At 65.3% G+C, this 16972-nt stretch overlaps 1 protein-coding gene across 2 annotated transcripts; it reads left to right on the plus strand.

Moving 5' to 3' along the window:
* Positions 1-1280: 1280 nt before the first annotated feature.
* On the plus strand, positions 1281-15814 carry USP2 (ubiquitin specific peptidase 2). Of its 2 annotated transcripts, XM_068172318.1 has the most exons (13): positions 1281-1527; positions 5114-5868; positions 12628-12678; positions 12947-13070; positions 13332-13443; positions 13525-13635; positions 13787-13851; positions 13942-14045; positions 14125-14205; positions 14325-14403; positions 14509-14616; positions 14823-14943; positions 15035-15814. In XM_068172318.1, the coding sequence occupies exons 2-13, from the start codon at positions 5155-5157 to the stop codon at positions 15120-15122; spliced, it is 1758 nt and encodes a 585-aa protein (XP_068028419.1). In that variant the 5' UTR covers positions 1281-1527; positions 5114-5154; the 3' UTR covers positions 15123-15814. The 2 variants fall into 2 exon arrangements, with proteins under 2 accessions (XP_068028419.1, XP_068028418.1); XM_068172317.1 differs by lacking the exons at positions 1281-1527; positions 5114-5868 and adding an exon at positions 9711-10107.
* Positions 15815-16972: the final 1158 nt, after the last annotated feature.

Raw genomic sequence — 16972 nt, forward strand, 5'->3', positions numbered from 1 at the left:
CCCGTGTGTGTGGCAGTGGGGACAGGGGCTGTGTGGGGCTGGGCACCAGGACCCTGCTGAGGGGTACAGCAGGCCCCTCCAGCACCCCAATGTCTTTGGGAGTGGAGGAGGCAGAGGGGCAAGATGCGGCTTTCCTGGGCAAAGCAACCCCCTCCTGCCCACCTGGAGCGTGGCCCCCTGCACCCAGACCCTCCGTCCCCATCCCTGTCCCTAAACCCCCAGCTCCATCCCAGAAGCCACCTACTGCCCACGGTGGTGGCAGGGAGGCACAGCAGGGGACCACGTCTGGTCCTGGCCCATCCGTCCTCTGGGGAGGGAATTGCCAGGGATGGAAGTGGCCATGGGAGCGGGGCTGGGTGTGCACGTGTCCCAAAGCTCCTGTGCCCGTCACACCAGGGTCCTGCTGGAGCCCCTGTGCCCACAATCTGCCTGGGGGGCTGCCAAGGGCTCCCGGGTCCTCTGGAGCAGCCATACACTGCCCTGCCCAGGGTCAAGATGCCATCCTGGCACCGGGAGCCACCAGCAGGACCCAGCCACCACCCCCTAACACCATTGGTGACCCTGCGCCACCTCCCAGAGTAACGCCCCGACGCGCCCCTCCCTGTTTAAGGGCTGGAGCCAGACGGGAGGGAGGGAGGAAGATGCCACCCTAATTACATCCCTCCTCATTATCCTCGGCAGGTGCTCGCTGAGTCACGGCCACGCAGGTGCCGTAGCCTGGGCGGGTCAGGCGTCTCGGAGCCGTGCCCCGGTGTCCCCGTGGATCCACGAGGGGTGGCCACGCCACGCCAGCTGCCCCACGCCCACCTTTGCTGAAGGTTTAGGGGGCTCTTCTCCCTACAGCTCACCCCAAGGGGGGCAAAACCCAGTCCAGCTCCTCCCCTCCCCCTGATGCTCTACTCCAAACCTTGCTGGCAGCCACCACCACCCTTTTTTGTGTCTCCCTGCCCCACACACACCAAGTCGTGTTCCCACCACCGCTCCCTCCCTTAACCCTCCCTCTATCCTTTCCCTCCTGGACCTCGACCTGCCTCCCCAGGTCTCTCCGTTCCTCACGCTTACCCTCAGTCCTCCTTCACCATTGGCACAGCCCCCGCAGCCTCCCCTCGCGGCACCCCCTTGCCGTGGGCCACCAGCCCCCCCGGGTTCGCGTCCCCTTTAAGCCTCCCCAAGCTGGAATGCGAGAGGAGCATTTCAGCGCCCTGTGAGGTCAGATAAAGACACTATATTTATCTGCCTGGTAACCTGAGCCCTGAATTTCTGCGGTGGTGTTTTTACGTGGCCCCACAGCCCTCGGGCTCGGCCCCCTCCGGCCACTGCGCTCCCTCCCAGGGTGGAGGGGCTGAGCCGGGGGCGTCCTGTCCCCTGCGAAGGGCTCGGCTGCTGCCCATCTCCACATCGCCCATCTCCGGTACCGCGGGAAGCTCCCCAAGGAGGCAGGATCAGCCCCGAGGGCATCACCGAATGCCTGGCTGGTCGCCCCTCGCCGTGCCCTGAGCAGCCATCGGCCACCCGCGCCACATGCAGGTGAGTGCAGGTGGGGACACCACCCCGGGGAGGGGGACAAGGAGACAGACAAAACCTTCCCGCTCTTCCTACAGCTGGATAACAGCACGGGGGAGAGGTTTCTCTCCAGGGAGAAGGTTCCGAGTTCACACACAAAATCCTGCCTTTGAGCCGCCCTGCCCGGCACCCACCTCATCCCCTGGCATGGGCAGAGCCGCCTGCCCGAGGGTCCCTTCTTTTTTTTGCCACCCACAGACCTCAAAGCAGTAACTCATGCCCTGGGTCTTACGTCAGGGTCCCCCGTGGGATTGGGATTTTGCTGCCTGGGGGGTGGCCCGGGAGCAGCAGGTTCTGCAGCAGGGTGGGGATGGGTCAGCAGCACGGAGCGGAACCAGGGTGGTGACTCCCGGCCGTGTGAGGTGAGCTTGGGGGGTTCTCAGGCCCAGGGCTGGCAGGGGAAGGGCCCTGGCCAGGCTGGCCCTGGCTGGGTGAATCACCTTGGGCAGGGTCTGTCCCTTTGGGGGGTGGGAGTGCTGGGGGGCAACGCAGGAGCCGGGCTGTGACAGAGGCACTGCAGTCCCCATCTGTGGACAAGCGTCACTCCAGTCCCTTCCAGGGAGCAAACATTTTGTGGCTCATTGCCCCCAGGACTGCTCGGGGTTACCCTTCCTAGAGGGAAATGGATACCTGGAGAGATTCTGTGCCTTGTTTCCCTTGGGGAATGTGCAGGAGGCTGTCCCACCCCGCTCAGCTGGACACAGAGCCCCTCAACCCCAAAGCACTTGTACTCTGGAGCGTGCAAAGTGCCTCACACAGGTCTCCTCTCTGCCTCCACCACGGTAGAGTTCTGGGAGCTCCCACGTAACCTCCAGGCTGGGACATTGTGTCTCAGGGGACAGGGGACACAGCTCCGAGCCTGCGTAAGCGAGAAGCAGCTGTGCTGTGACACCTTGGATGGAGCCAGCGCTGTGTAAGCTGAGCTGAGCCCGCTCTGGGGCTCCGTGGCCACCGAGGGGGACAGCTGCCACCAGGCACGGGCAGAACAGAGGGGACACCTGCCACTGGGCACGGGCAGGACAGCAGCCGGGGACAGAGCAGGGCTCTGCTTCTCCGCCTCCGGAGTGAAGGTTTTGCCTCCTCGCTTTGAGCTGAGATTCCCAGGGAGGGCCAGGGCAGGACTCCCCAGCGCCCCGAGCAGCCCCATGGTGTCCCGCTCCCATGTGGTGGCACCGCTCCTGCCTGGCCCCGTGAGCGCAGACCGGACATTCCTGTGCCTCAGCTTCCCCTGACACCCCGGGAGGATGATGAGGGTGCAGGAGGCCTGACTCAGCCGTGCCGGCCCCAGGGCTTTGCCAGGCATCAGGAAAGCTCAGCACAATGACGGGTAGGGAGGGGCCAGGCAGCCCAGGAAGCGCTGGGAGGAACCGGGGTTTTCTCACACCCCCTCAGCTCCTCTGGCTCCTGGCACGCTCCGCTCTCCCGCCGCCCTGGGGTCTGCTCGGATGTGACATGGGGACTTGGAAGCACAGGCAAGCCTGGCAGATGTGACATTCCTCCATGGTAAGGCCTCTCTTCCCAAGGAACGGGATAGCTTCCGTGGCTGGGGCCGGTGCCCGCTCCTGACCCTGCATCCCTCCATCGGCTGCTCTGCATCCCCAGGGCAGGTGCTGCCCCGTGGAGACCTGTCCTGCTGCCAGGAGCACCTGCTGCCCTCCTGTTACCAAACCGGTGCTCTCCTGGTGCTGCTGGTGCCAGGAGAGAGCGTGGGCACCTGGCAGGGGACGATGGTGTGGGGCTGTCCTGGCACTGTCCCAGGCCAAGATCATCTCTGCTGGCGAGGAGGATGGGGAGCAGGGGCAGTCCCTGTGCCAGGCTGCTCCGTGCCCCAGCAGGGCAGGCAGCCAGGCATGTGCTCCCTGGGAGCCCAGGGGCTCCGTCACTCCCATCCTGGCACTCGAGTGCCAGTCTCTTGGCTGGAGTCCCACTCTCTGTGAGCGAAATTCCCCACTGTCCATGTCAAATCCTGACTGGCAGAGCCCCGCTTCTGGTGAGGGCGGCCGCAGCCAGGCTGGGAACAGCCGGGTGTTTCGTGGCGCCCTTGCCCGGGAGCAGATTATTCACCCTTCAGCCTCCGTCCCCAAACAGGTCTGTGCGCTCCACCTCGCTGCTGCTTGTAAATATTTCCCTCTCCGCGGTGGGATGGCTGTTCCCTGGGCAGTAACAGCGCCCGGGATGCAGCCGGCTGGCTGCAAAGCCACGCTGCCCGCCAGGAGCCCACAGGGGCTGGCTGCTGTCTCTCACCGCCCCCTCCTAGAAGCATTCCCGGGGCGTTTCCACGCTGAGTCTGCGGGGCTCTGAGCAGGAGGCTGTGTCCCCGCAGGGCCAGGCAGGCAGTGACCCGCGGTGGCTCCTCGTGCCGCGATCCAGCGCCCGTCCCCAAGCCCGGGTGCACCCTCGATGCTGCAAGGGACGGGCCAGGCACAGGCTCCGGCACCTCCTGGCTTGGAGCCGGGCCAGAGCCCGCCCCGGCTGGGCTGGGAAAAGCCTTTGAATCAGGGTCATCTCCCGGGTGACTGGAGACTCTCGGAGCCACATGAGCCACTGTCCTGCCAGGGAAGGGACACCAGTCACCCCGGGAGCTGAGCACCAGCAGCGCCGGGGCAGAGGAGCTCGGCTGGGTGCTGCCTGCCCCGGTGCCACCCACAGCCCCAGCACAGGTAGGGATCCAGCCATCAGCCTGCCAGCATGGGCACTGAGGGCAAACTCTCCTCCAGCTCCTGACAGCCCGTGTTTGGGGGCTGCTGGCTGCCACACTGCCCTGTCCCTGCTCCAGGTTGGCTCTGTGTGTGCCCTGGGAGCCTCTGTCCCTGTCTCTGTGTGCTCCTCTCCTGCTCTGTGCGGGAGCCACCAGCTCTCTGTGGGGACTGAGTGCTGGCTCTGCCCGGCTGGCAGGGGCACGGCTGCCACCTCACCAGCAGGACTCTGGGCTTGAGTTACTGATGGGGGCACACAGGGGACAGCCATGGCAGGGAGACAGGAAAGCTGCTCAGATGCTGACCTTGCCGCAGTTTCCCTCTCACTGAAGTGCCAGCACTCCCTGTAAGTAACCAGGTGAATGTGCTGGGCTGGCTGGATCGGCTCATCCCACCTGCCTGTCTCAGCCAGAGCTGGGCCTGAGCATCATCCTGTGACCAGGCACTGCCTCCCACCTGGAGGAGGCACTGGGGATACCTCTCCAGCCCCAAGAGTGGGACAGCCACTGGATGGCGTGGCAGGGATGTCAGGGCTGGGGCAGAGGTGACTGCTGCCGTTCCTTGGTGTCTGTGGGGATGTTGGGTGCCTGTGGCTGTGCCCTGGGGCTCCCTTCTGTGGTATGAGATGCCCGGGGACATGGGGGTGGCAGTGCCAGTCGGGTCCTGCTGTCCCAGGCTCTCCAGGAAGGCTGGAAGGTGGCAGGAGCCATGGCCACACTGTCACCAACAACCCCCGGATGCCCTGTGTCTCCCAGGATCTCCAGGGGAGGCAGGAGCTGCTGGGTGGGAGCTGGTGGGTGCCCTGTTGTGCTGACCAGGGCCTGTGGAACTGATCCCTGGGCTCTTCCTTGCAGCCGATGCCTCCGGGGCAGCCTGCTGAGCCCCAGCCTGCAGCATGTCCCAGCTCTCCTCCACCCTGAAGCGATACGTGGACTCCTCCCGCTACGCCGAGAGCACCTACAGCAAAGTGCCCAGCGGCTACAGCTCCTACAGCTCCTATGGATCCACCCTGTCCACCACCTACGCAGACAGCGACAAAATCGGCTTCAAAGCCAGCTACCTGCCCTCTCCCCGCTACCACCACGCTGGGGGGCTGTCCCCCACCAGCGGCTATGACAGCGGCCGGCTGTACCCCGACCCCAGCATCCGCCTGAGCCCCTCGTACATCCGCACGCAGCCGCGGCTGCCCGGCGCTGGGCTCAGCGGGGGTGCCTGCTACACCTTCACCGGCACCCCTGGCAGCCCCACGGGCTACCTGCCCTCCGCAGCGCCCCTCAGCCGCCACAAATCCATCAGCCACTCGGACCTGGCGCGGGAGTTCTCGGGGCTGCACACCTCAGACAGCGCCTACCTGCCCGCGGCCGGCGCGCTCAGCACCCGCGGCCGGCCGGAGCTCGGCAACCTGCAGGGTCTCTACCAGGCTGCCACTCACTCCGACTATGTCCGTGGCTACCTGGAGAGCTACGGGAGGAAAAGCCACCCCGGCAGCCTCTCCACCGGCCACCTCAGCCCTTCGCAGGCCACCCTGCCACCGTCGGGCACCCGCTGTGCCAGCCAGCCCTGCGAGAGAAGCGATGAGCACTGCGACGTGTCCGTCCAGGACCCCACGGTACGCGGGGCTGCCAGGGGGTGGGGGACGGAGCTGTGCTGGGGGGATGTGAGGTGTGTTGTGGACAGAGCTGTGCTTGTGGTGAGCTGAGGAGCCCGAGGCCCCTGCGCTCTACCTGTGAGCCTGGCTGTGCTGCTCCGTGCCTCAGTTTCTGTGTGTGACCCTCTGAGATGCCCTTGCTGGCGCAGCAGTCCCGGCTGGAGCTGCTGAGGCAGCCGTGTGCGGGCAGGCGGGTGTCCTCTGAGGGGCTGTGCTCGCAGGTCACGCTCCCCAAGGAGGCAGGATCAGTCTGTGCCCAGGATTGTGCCCGCTGCGCTTTCTGCATGCATGTGACAGCAGGTGATGGCTCCGGCCCCATGTGGGGCTGACGAGGATTTCCTGCTGCCTCATCCCAGATAGGGAAGGTGACATGTGCAGGCTGGGCACTCATCCTGCTGGGACAGCTGGTTTGGCTGGTGCTGGCTCTGCCACAGTGACTCGGTGCCCAGCGATGCCAGTTCCCTGGCACCATCCACTGTTGCCAGTTTGGGGCCCTGTGCCCCGGCCTGTGTGGCAGCAGGGTGTTCCCCATGGGCAGCACCACACGTGGTGGCAGGTGCTGGGTGCCCCACGTCCCCGTCGGTGCTGCAGCATCCCCAGAGCCCCAGCCCGGGCCGGGAGCAGGCAGCGCACACGCAGACCGTGCAGGGGAGCAGCCTGGTAATTTTCCACTCAGGTTTCCTTCCAAGATCTGGCCAGGCTCTGCCTGCATTGTCTCCCGCTGTCTTTCCAGTCACCCTCCATTCCCCCACGGTTTGACTTGCCCTTTGCTTCCCTGCGTCTCTGTCCCACCACCATCCGCCAAACCACGAGAAGCCCTGTCCTGCTCGCAGGGAAGCAGAAAAGAATCCCCCAGCAATTTTTCCCTTTGAAGCCAGTGCCCCCACACCCCTCCCTGTGCCCCTTCCCCAGTGCCTTCCCCCACAGAACCACCTTCAGCAGTGCCCTGCTGTGGTGTGGGACCCCCTGTGCCCACCTGCCTCATGCCTGGCCCCCAGTCCTGGGGTGAGGGAGCGAGCTGGGGAGTCAGGGGAGTGGAGGACCAGTGCTGTGGAAGGGAATTCCTGCCTCCCCCTCCCACACCAGGCCCTGCTGGGGGGCACCAAGGGGGGATCCAGCAGCTGCTGCAGCCACTGGCTCTCGCTAAAGCCGACACTGCCACTGCAGGGTCCCCATCCCATGTGCCCAAACACTGCTGTGTGGGGTGGCAGCCTGCTCCCATGGGGTGCCTGTGGGACAGCAGGGACTGTGCAAGTCCCAACCCACAATCTGCACGTGAACACAGCCCAGGCTGATGGGTGGCAAAGGTGGCAAAGGGCACTGGGACAGACACCCATGCCGGGGCAGGCCAGGTCAGTGACACTGGCTTAGGTTTCCTTGGTGCTTTGATGGGCACACCCGCTATTTTCCACTGCTGTGGTTTATTCCCTCCCTTTCCCAAGCCGGGAAGCAAATGTCCCGATCGTAAACCAGACTTGGGTGCCTGTGGCCTTGCCAGGTGCCGGAAACAAGCGCAGGCTGCAGCCCCAGAGCTGCCATCGGTTCTGCCCCATTGCCCAGCCCCGAGGGCAGTGTCAGCAGCACCCGCTCCTGACGCAGCCAGGCGACAGCGGGGCTGGCCCCACACCTCCTCCCATCCCTTTTTCCACCGCCGCCTCCTGCCTCTGCGCCACAGAAACCGCCGTCCAGAGGGGTTTGCAGCCAGGAATGAGGGTGTTTCTGTGTGTCCCTACCCTCACCATCACTTCGTGCCTCAGTTTACCACCCTGTGGGCAAAGGGAGGTGTGTGAAGGTGCGGTGTCAACGGGGGCTGTGCCTGCGGAGCTGCAGGGCTGTGCTGGCTCCTGGGAAGGGCAGTCTGGCGAGGGGCAGGACTGGAGCTGTGCCGGCCCATTAACCACCCCGGGTGTACATAGGGTCAGAAGGCCAGGGCCACCCACAAAACCGCCGGCAGCTCTCCACAGTTCCATCCTGAGCAGCTGATGTCCCTGGCCCGCAGCCAGTGCTGGCTGGCCCTGCCTGCCGCCGCCGTGCCAACCGGGCCTGTGGCAACCTCTGCCCACGGCAGAAGGTCACCACTGCAGAGGGGCCAGCTGAGGGTAGGGACCTGCTCTGGGTGATGCCATCCCACCGGGTGTCCCCTTCTCTCTCCCGCTCCAGCCTCGTCCTCAGAGCCTGCGCGCTGCTCTCTGGCTGGAGGGGAATTCGCTCCTTTGCCCGGGGCGCTCGATGTCACCGGGACACGAGGTTCAACACGGGATGTGGCTGAACCGCCCTCTTGCCATGGAACCGGCTGGGCCAGCACGGTGCATCCGCACGGGGAGAGCTGCCCCAGCTCCCTGCACAGCGCTCGGGGCTGGCAGTGCCCATCCTGCCCCCGCGGTACCACCCACACTGCCAGGAAGGGTGGCAGGAGCTCTGGATTTTGGGGAGCTGTGCCACAGCCTGGAGGCCCAGGCTGTGCCCCTGGGCATGGCAGGGCACCCAGGCAGGCTGCAGGAGGGCAGTGGGGTGTGTGTGCACACCGTGTCCCCGTGTGTGTACGCCGTACACAGCGCGGGGTGTGTACATGTACACACGTGTGAGCACGCGCAGGCCCCGCTTACGACAGCCCTCCTGTTGTGATGCAAAAGAGCCCTGCAGATGAATAACGCTGCAAGATGCCTCCTCAGATATTTTTGCTGGTGCCAAAAATAGTCTCCCTCCCTTCCTCCCTCCCCTCCCTCCGTCCCCAGCCAGCCCCTCCGCTGGCTGTGCCGAGCTCCGCTCGACCGGGAGGCTGCATCTGCAGCCACCAGGATTCAGCAGCCCCTGCCTCTGGATGGGGGTGTTTTGGGGCTCCAGAGGAGGCAAGGAGGCTCTGCTTAGAGCCCTCTCAGTGAGGTTGGAGGCTGTGGCTCTGTCAGAACAGCCCAACCGCGCTGCCTGCCCTGGCTGCCCATGGAAATTTCCCTGAGCAGGCAGAGAAACACCTGGGCACGCACGGCAGGCGCAGGGCTCCGGCGCTCATCCCCCCGCGGTCAGAGGGGTGAAGCAGCGGGAGACGCAGGACTAGGACGCAGGACACCCGGGCTCCCTGCCAGTCTCTGCAACTGCCCTTGCTGCAGGAGAAGAGCTGGAGCCCTGCCCGTGCCATGCCTCAGTTTACCGAGGGAAGACACCAGGTGGGGTCTTTGCTCCACAAAGGAATTGCAGGGAGATTTTGCCCAGCGCAAGGCACTGAAATATCCTCTGAGCTCAGTGCTAATGCATCCCCCAAAGAGGGGGGTTCCCCCAAAAGGTCACTGCCTGGGAACCTGGCATTGGCACTGCAGGAAAGACACATGGCCGGGAGCCCCACAACCCTGTCTGTCAGCCCACAGCCCCTCTCTGGATACAGGCACCCCCTGCACCCGCATGCTGTGGGACTGCCCCACTTCTACCAAGGCAATTTTGGCGAGTAACCCCCAGCGGGGGAGCCCCGCTCGCTGCCTAGTGCCTGCCCGGAGCACAGCGTGCCCGGGGCCGGCCAGCCAGTGCCACCAGCCCTGGGCACGCCGAGCTGCGAGCACGGGGGGAGCACTGGGGGGGCAGGCGCTCCTCCGGCTGCCGCCTCTCCCCAGTTCCCCGTTGCCCCCGCGGTGCGCGCACGGTGTCGGGGTACGGGAGCGTGGGGTGAGAGATGCCGAGGGGGCACCGCAGCCCCCCGCAGCCCGGGGAGCCCGGGGCGTGTTCCGGAGCGTGTCCCCGGGGCAGAGCCGCCCCTCGCGGGCCCCCCTGGCTCCCGGCGCGCTGTACCACGCGGTGCGCGGGGGCTGGCCGTCACCGAGCCGTCACCGAGCCGTCACCGAGCCCGGCTGCCGCCTCTCCACCCATTTGATGTCAGAGCCGCTCAGGTGCCGTCAGCCCCGCAGCCGGCACCGGCTTCGGCCCCGCACGCCCAGCACGGGGGGCTCCGCGCCTGACCCCGCGCCCCCGGCTGCAGCCGGCCCCGGGCGAGGGCAGCCCGACCGGTGTCCCCTGGCACCCCCGCTGCCCGCGGCTGCTCCCCGCCGTCCTGCGGTGCCTGCCGGGGCCACCATGAGGGATTCCTACACGGTGACGCTGCCCGAGGAGCCCCCCGCGCTCCCCGACCTTCACAAGGACCTGCGGCCCCGCACCTCCATGCCAGGGTCCCTGCTGGTCTCCACCTTCGTCGGGCTCGTCCTCAACAAGACCAAGGTATGAGATGCCCGCAGCCCCCATCCCCTGGCTTGGGGGCAGAGAAGGGGGCAGCCCCTGCCCACCCTGGGGAGCGTGGAGTGCCCTGTGCCATCCCCCATGCCCGAGGACGGGGTGCCTGGGGGTGGGTGCTCTCCCAGCTGCCCGTGGGGACGGCGTGTCCCGGTGTCCCACAGGGTGGCAGGGAGCAAGTGAAGTGCACGTGTCAGGACACCTGGGTTCCTCTCCCAGCCTTGCCCTTGCGGTGACCTTGGCCAGCTCCCCATGTCCCACCACAAGGAAGGGTCTGCTGGCCACGCTGAGCCCCTTGGCAGTGCCATCGGAGCGAACTTGGCTGTCCCCAGAGCCACAGTGTGCCGGGACAGATCTCTCCTGCAGGGATGGCAGAGCAAGGGGCAAGGAGGGCAAGGTCTGAGCACTTATGTAAGTCTGGCTGCTCTGGTTCTCCTGCTGCCCCAACAGGCTCCTGGCATGTGGACCTGGATGGGGCAGGAGGGTCGGGATCTTGTCCCTTGTCCCCATCACCTGTCCCTTGTCCCCGTCCTGCGGTGCAGCCTCGGGGAGCCCCCAGCCGCGCCGCGTGAGCCAGCTCTCCTTCACCGCCTCTGAGCATGTCGTGTCCTAGATAAAGCCCTGTACGGGAGAGGGGGATTAGCTGGAGTTGAGTCACCCAGGGGAGGGAAATCCAGAGGGGGAAATAACACCTCGGTGCGCACAGGGCTTGTGCCAGGCTAGGGGAGCACCTGACACCCAGTCCTCAGCCCCAGCCCTCCCCTGGGGTTGTTCCAGGCTCCGGGAGGACAGCCGGGCACCTGGCTGTGGGGGAATGCAGGATCTGTGGGGAGGTTTGCACCCACATGGGCAGGACTGGCCGGTCCCTGCTGGCACACGGCGGGAGCTGCTCAACCAGGGCAACTGGACAAGCACGTCCTGGTGGGGATGGCTGGGGCACACGGGGGCAGCTCCCAGGGGTTGCTGCTCCCCCCGGCACCGTGACCTTCCCTGGGGCAGCGGTGAGGACACGAGCAGGGCCTTGGGGTTCAGATCCTCCAAGGGATGGATGTAGGCTGCTGGAACACAGGCCCACATCTCCTGCCGCCATCTGCTCAGGGACCAGAGCCAGGCCAGCTCCTCCAGCCGTGGCATGGCACTGACCTGTCACATCCTGCTGGCCCCCTGTGCCCAACTGAGCCTGCCCCCAGCCCAAGAAGGCACCTGGCACTTTTGGACAGTGGTCCCCCGGCACTGACAGCCATGGGCAGGCATACCTGGGGACACCCCTGCGCTCTGGGCACTGCGGGGGCACCCGATGGCACAGAGGGCAGCCGGTCAGTCCAGCAGAGCCGCGTGTGCCCACGCAGGGCGGCCGGGTCCCCGCTGGTGCCGGTCCCTGCCGCGGTGGGTGATGCCTGTGCCGTCGCTAAGGAGCACGTGTAACTGGATCTGGGTTATTTTGGGCTGCTGTCAGGGCTGGGTGCTCAGCACCTCCCACACACACACCAGCTGCTGCTATTTCGGAGCTGCTGGGCCCCCTCCCCTCCTCTCGCCTCCTCTCCTCCTCCTCAAGCCTCAGGTGGGCAGCTGGGGCGTTTGCCTAAGGATCCTTAAATCCTGGGCATCTGGGGGAGCACCATGAGCGTTCTGTCCCTGCAGGACCCGTCAGACCCCCACCCTGCTCTGGGGAGGCTCATCCTGCTGCTCCCCTATGCAGGGCTGAGAGCAGGACCCCTGGCTCCCACCAGTGCCCCCCCACCAACATCCCGTCCTGCATGCTGGGAGAGGGGTGGTGGCACCCCCAAACCCCTCTATGCTCTCGGTCTCTCCAGCAAAGAGTGATGATGGTTCCCTGCCTCCAGCTGCCCATGCCCATCTTTGCTTTTCCCGGCTGAGGGAGCACCTGGAGCACCTGGAATTGCCACCCCATGGCCCAGGTGCAGCACAGCCAGGGCAGCGAGCGGCTGGGAAGGCTCCACTGGGCACACAGCCCTGTTCCCCCGGCTGGCTGTCACAGGGCTGGGCTTGCACTTTCCCAGGTGGACTTTATCCTGCAAGACAGCTGTGCCAAAGTCTGGGCTGCCCTTGTGCAGGGTGTCCTGGAGGGGATGGACGCCTGGCATGAAGCAGGCAGGCAGTGACAGGGCACTGTGCTCCTCCTGCAGCGTGGGGCAGGCACAGGGCACTGCCATGCCTCAGTGTCCCCAGGGGAGGCAGCCTGGGCTGCCGGCCTGACCTGCAGTCCAGGGCATGGGGCAAAAGCATTGCCAGGCAGGGAGAACTTTGAGCCCCGTGCGTAGTCCTGGGCCAGCGGGACGGGGCAGGCCAGCCATGGTTTGCCACCAGGCCCTTGGCCCAGAGAGCTGCTGGGTGCTGGCTCTGCCCATGATGTCACAGCGGGATGGGGCCTCTCCTTGCACCTGAGGCTGTGCTCCACGGGCAGCTCTGTGGCACCATGGCCTCGCTGGGCTGCCCACAGGCATGGCCAGCCCGCCGCCCTCCCAGCACTGTTCCCTCTCTCTGCAGAGCTCCAAGGCCGTGCAGGGGCTGACCGGCCTGCGGAACCTCGGCAACACGGTGAGCGTCACCCCGGGCCTGCGGCTCGCGCCGGGCACATCCGTGGGGCAGGGGGAGCCCTGTCCCTTCACCTCGCCCCCAACACCCCACCCTCACCCTCCAGCTCGCTGCACCCCTCTCCCCACGGGGCTGCCTGAGGAAGAGCTTCCCCTGCTCCTCACGGCTTCATCCCCGTACTGCGCCCGCCCGGCCCAGGTGTCCCCCTGCCACGGCCTGCCTCCCTCCCTCTGCTTCCCGTTGCCATGGTTTTCTCTTCTGCCTCCCCCAGTGCTTCATGAACTCCATCCTGCAGTGCCTGAGCAACACCAAGGAGCTGCGGGATTACTGCCTGCAGAACCAGTACCTGCGGGACCTCAACAACAACAGCCGCATGCGCACGGCGCTCATGTCAGGTAACTCATGGCCGGTAACTGCCCAGCCCGGCCCCTGGTGACTGCAGGGGCTTCCCTGCAGCAATTCCTGCAGCAATTCCTGCAGCACATCCCTGCGATACCCCACATCCTGCGGGACCCCCACCCAGAGCTCGATGCTCCTCCTTGGGCTGCCCAGCCAGCGGAGGATCAGGCCCTGAGACCCCAGAGTGTGGCCCTGAGCTGTCCCCATGGGGGCATGGCCGTGCCACCTCCGCTGCTGACCTGCCTCTCTGCCTGCAGAGTTTGCAAAGCTGATTCAGCTGCTCTGGACCTCGTCCCCCAACGAGAGCGTGAGCCCCTCCGAGTTCAAGACGCAGATCCAGAGATATGCCCCACGCTTCGTCGGCTACAAGTGAGGAGGGGGTGGCTGCAGGGCGGTGGGGGGAGCTGAGCCCCCTGCAGCCTCTCACTGGCCATGCCCCGTGTCTTGCAGCCAGCAGGATGCACAGGAGTTCCTGCGGTTCCTGCTGGACGGGCTGCACAGCGAGGTGAACCGTGTGCTGGTGCGGCCCCGGGCCAGCACCGACACCCTGGATCACCTCCCGTAAGTGCTGGCACCGCACAAGCCCCAGAAGAGTTCGCTGCCCGCAAGGCCAGCCCGGGGACAGTGACCTCACGGGTCCCTCTGGGCTGGGTGGCGGGGCTGGTGTCCCCCAGGCCATGCTCAGTGCCCTGCTGTGTCCCCATCCTTGCAGTGATGACGAGAAGAGCCGGCAGATGTGGAGGAGGTACCAGGAGAGGGAGGACAGCCGCATCAGCGGTGAGCAGGGCTGGGGGAAGGGAGGACAGGGCTGGGCTGGGAGCGAGGGGGGAACCAGGGCTCTCACCTTGCTCTGTCCCACCCCACCAGACCTCTTCGTTGGGCAGCTGAAGAGCTCTCTGACCTGCAGCGAGTGTGGCTACTGCTCCACAGCCTTCGACCCTTTCTGGGACCTGTCCCTGCCCATCCCCAAGGTGAGGGAGCCTCAACAATCCCTGTCCCACACTGCCTGTCCCACACCCGCTGTCCCTAACCAGCACTGTACTCCCACAGAAAGGCTACGGGGAGGTGACGCTCATGGATTGCCTCCGGCTCTTCACCAAAGAGGATGTGCTGGATGGGGACGAGAAACCGGTACAGGGCAGGGGGGTTGGGCAGGCTGGGGCAGGCTGGGCCTCTTCCCCTCTGTGCTTGTGTTGCCAGGACTGTGGGCAGTGCCCTCACCCTCCTGCTCATGCTGCTTTCTCCCACAGACGTGCTGTCGCTGCAAAGCTAGGACAAGGTGCACAAAAAAATTCAGCATCCAGAAGTTCCCCAAGATCCTGGTGCTTCGTATCCTTCGGGCAGAGGGATGGGGGCAGGGGCTGTTGTGGGGGGCAGAGATGGGTTATTGCAGGCTCCCCTTTGTCCCTTTGGCTCCTTGACGTGACTCTCCAGACCTGAAGCGCTTCTCCGAGGCCAGGATACGAAGCAGCAAACTCACCACCTTCGTCAACTTCCCGCTGAAGGACCTGGACCTCCGGGAATTCGCCTCGCAGAGCTGCAGTGAGTCCCAGCCCCTGCATGCCTCTACTCCCAGCCCTGAGTTCCTGGGGCCTCCTGGGCTCCTCGTGTCCCCAGCGGGTGGGGGGCAGAGGCGTGGGGGGTGGGAGGCACGAAATCCAGGCTGCTGGAGCTGCTGGCATGGTGGGGGGCACTGTGCTGGCACTTTGTGGGGCAGCAGGGCTGAGCAGCACCCCTGCTCCCCACAGACCACGCCGTTTACAACCTCTACGCCGTCTCCAACCACTCGGGCACCACCATGGGGGGACACTACACAGCCTACTGCAAGAGCCCTGTGTCCAGCGAGTGGCACAGCTTCAACGACTCCCGGTGAGCCTGGGGTGGGACAAGCGAGCAGGGACCCCCTGCTCAGGGCATCCCGTCCCCGCTGCTCACAGCTCTCCCCTTCCCCTCCCTGCAGCGTCACCCCGATGTCCTCGAGCCACGTGCGCAGCAGCGATGCCTACCTGCTCTTCTACGAGCTGGCCAGCCCGTCCTCCCGCATGTAGCCAGCCCTGCCTCCCTGGGGAAGCCCTGTGCCACCCCTCAGAGCCGGCCCCGCCAGGGTTCGGGCGTTCTGCCCCCCAGAGCAAGGGGGAGGCGAAGAGGAGACACCCCTGAGGTGGCTGCAGAGGGAGGCTGGGACAGCCAGGAGCAGAGCCCGGGCAAGGACACCCCAGCTCCAAACTGAGGAGGGACTCGTGACAGGACAGGCAGCTCAGGCAGCTTCTCATTGCTGGCATTTGGTTTTTACCTCGGGGTTTTAGTTTCTTTTTTTTTTCTTTTTTTTTTTTTTTTCCTCTTTTTTCCTCTTTTTTCTTTTTTTTCTTTTTTTTTTCTTTTTTTTTTTTTTTTTTCTTTTGGTGTGTAATAAAAATCCTGAGCAAGGGACTCTACAGGAATGGGGCCACCTGTCCCATTGACTCAAGCAGGACCTCTGCTCCCCTGGGACAGCACCCAGGAGAGCCTCACACATCCCTCCTGACCTCTTGCCACTCCTGTATCTGCTTGGCCGTCCCAGAGGATTCGTGAACTGCTCCCGATCTCCTCCCGGCACTTCCAAACCTCCTGGCAAAGGACTCCAGCCCTCCGGTGGCCACCGTCCCATCTCAGGCAGCACATCCCCTGCAGCTGCCCCACACACACTCCTCGGAGCAGCCTGAGCCTTCACGGACAGGAGGGAGGAAAACATTTTGTGGAATTTATATGTATTTATAATGGACTTTGCTTCAACCTGGAGCCCCCTGCTGCTTCCTGCCTCTCCAGGGACTTGTGCCGGGGCTGCTCCGGGTAGGTTTTTACCTGCCTCCTCATACGACGGTGCCTTAAACCATTTAGGGGAGCGGGGGGCCGCGGGGGTCGCACAGAGAGGGAGGGGAGGACGGTGGCTTTCCGGGACCATCTGCAATCAGGGCTTTTTTCTCCCTGTGATCAGGAGCCCTCCTGGGTGCCCGGGGACTCGCCCTGCTGCTCTGTCCTCCAGCTAGCAAATGCCAGTGGCCTTTTTAGCCTTTAATTTATTCTCCTCCCCGTCCTGCCTTGCCTGAGGTGCAGCGGGAGGAGACACGGGCACCATCCCAGCCCTCGAGGCAGCTCCATCCAACCCACACCCGGCCGGCTTCGCCCTCGCTGCCCTGCGGGCACGGGCTGAGCGCTGGCACCAGCATCCTGCCCTGCCTGGGGCATCCCAGCGGGGCTCAGGGGGGGCAGGTGGGAAAGGGGGGCTGCCCGCGGCAGGAGCTGGGCTGGGGCAGCGATGCTGCTTGGCAGGTGGCTTGTTTACTGTGTAAGCAAGACGGGTGGGAAGCGTCTCATACAAGGGAGACTCGTGCAGGAATAAATTTGAGCTTGAACAGGGCGCCGGGTGCGTGTGTTTTGTCTCTGGGTGGTCTGGCAGAGGGTTGGGAGCTGCCACCGGTGGAGCCCCAGGAGCACCCATGGACCAGGAGCACTCGGGGCTCGCCTGGAGCAAGGGAGATGTGGCTGCAGGTGGCAGAAGGAGCCTTTCCAGCCCCACGGAGCTCCCCGGTGCCCGCACTCCTCCCTCAAAACCCCTGAACAATGGCCCGTTTCTCCCCTGCTTAAGGAAGGAGACGGGCATTAAGGGGCAGCAGGAATGCAGGTGGCAGGACCCAGGCACCCAGCGAGGGCAGGAGGGACACGCTCAGCCCGGGGTCCCCAACACAGCCCCTCCAGCGCTGCCCTGAGCAGTGAGGAGCCGCAGGCAGCCGGAAAACCAAGGTGCCGTGTGGGCACCCCAAGCAGCAGGGTCCCCTGGGGATGGGCTCCCAGCGGGATGGGTGCGAGCACTCGTTCCCCTTTAAGACGCTGGTTCTCCGTGCCAGAGCCTGACCTCGGC

The sequence above is a fragment of the Anomalospiza imberbis genome, chromosome 24 (assembly GCF_031753505.1).
Source record: "Anomalospiza imberbis isolate Cuckoo-Finch-1a 21T00152 chromosome 24, ASM3175350v1, whole genome shotgun sequence".
NCBI lineage: Eukaryota > Metazoa > Chordata > Aves > Passeriformes > Viduidae > Anomalospiza > Anomalospiza imberbis.

Excerpts from the sequence above, each read along its gene's own strand:
- USP2 (XM_068172318.1), top strand. The coding sequence starts at position 5,155 with ATGTCCCAGCTCTCCTCCACCCTGAAGCGATACGTGGACTCCTCCCGC. Across the intron at positions 12,679-12,946 it reads TGCGGAACCTCGGCAACACG|TGCTTCATGAACTCCATCCT; the intron begins GTGAGCGTCACC and ends TGCCTCCCCCAG. Across the intron at positions 13,071-13,331 it reads GCGCACGGCGCTCATGTCAG|AGTTTGCAAAGCTGATTCAG; the intron begins GTAACTCATGGC and ends CTCTGCCTGCAG.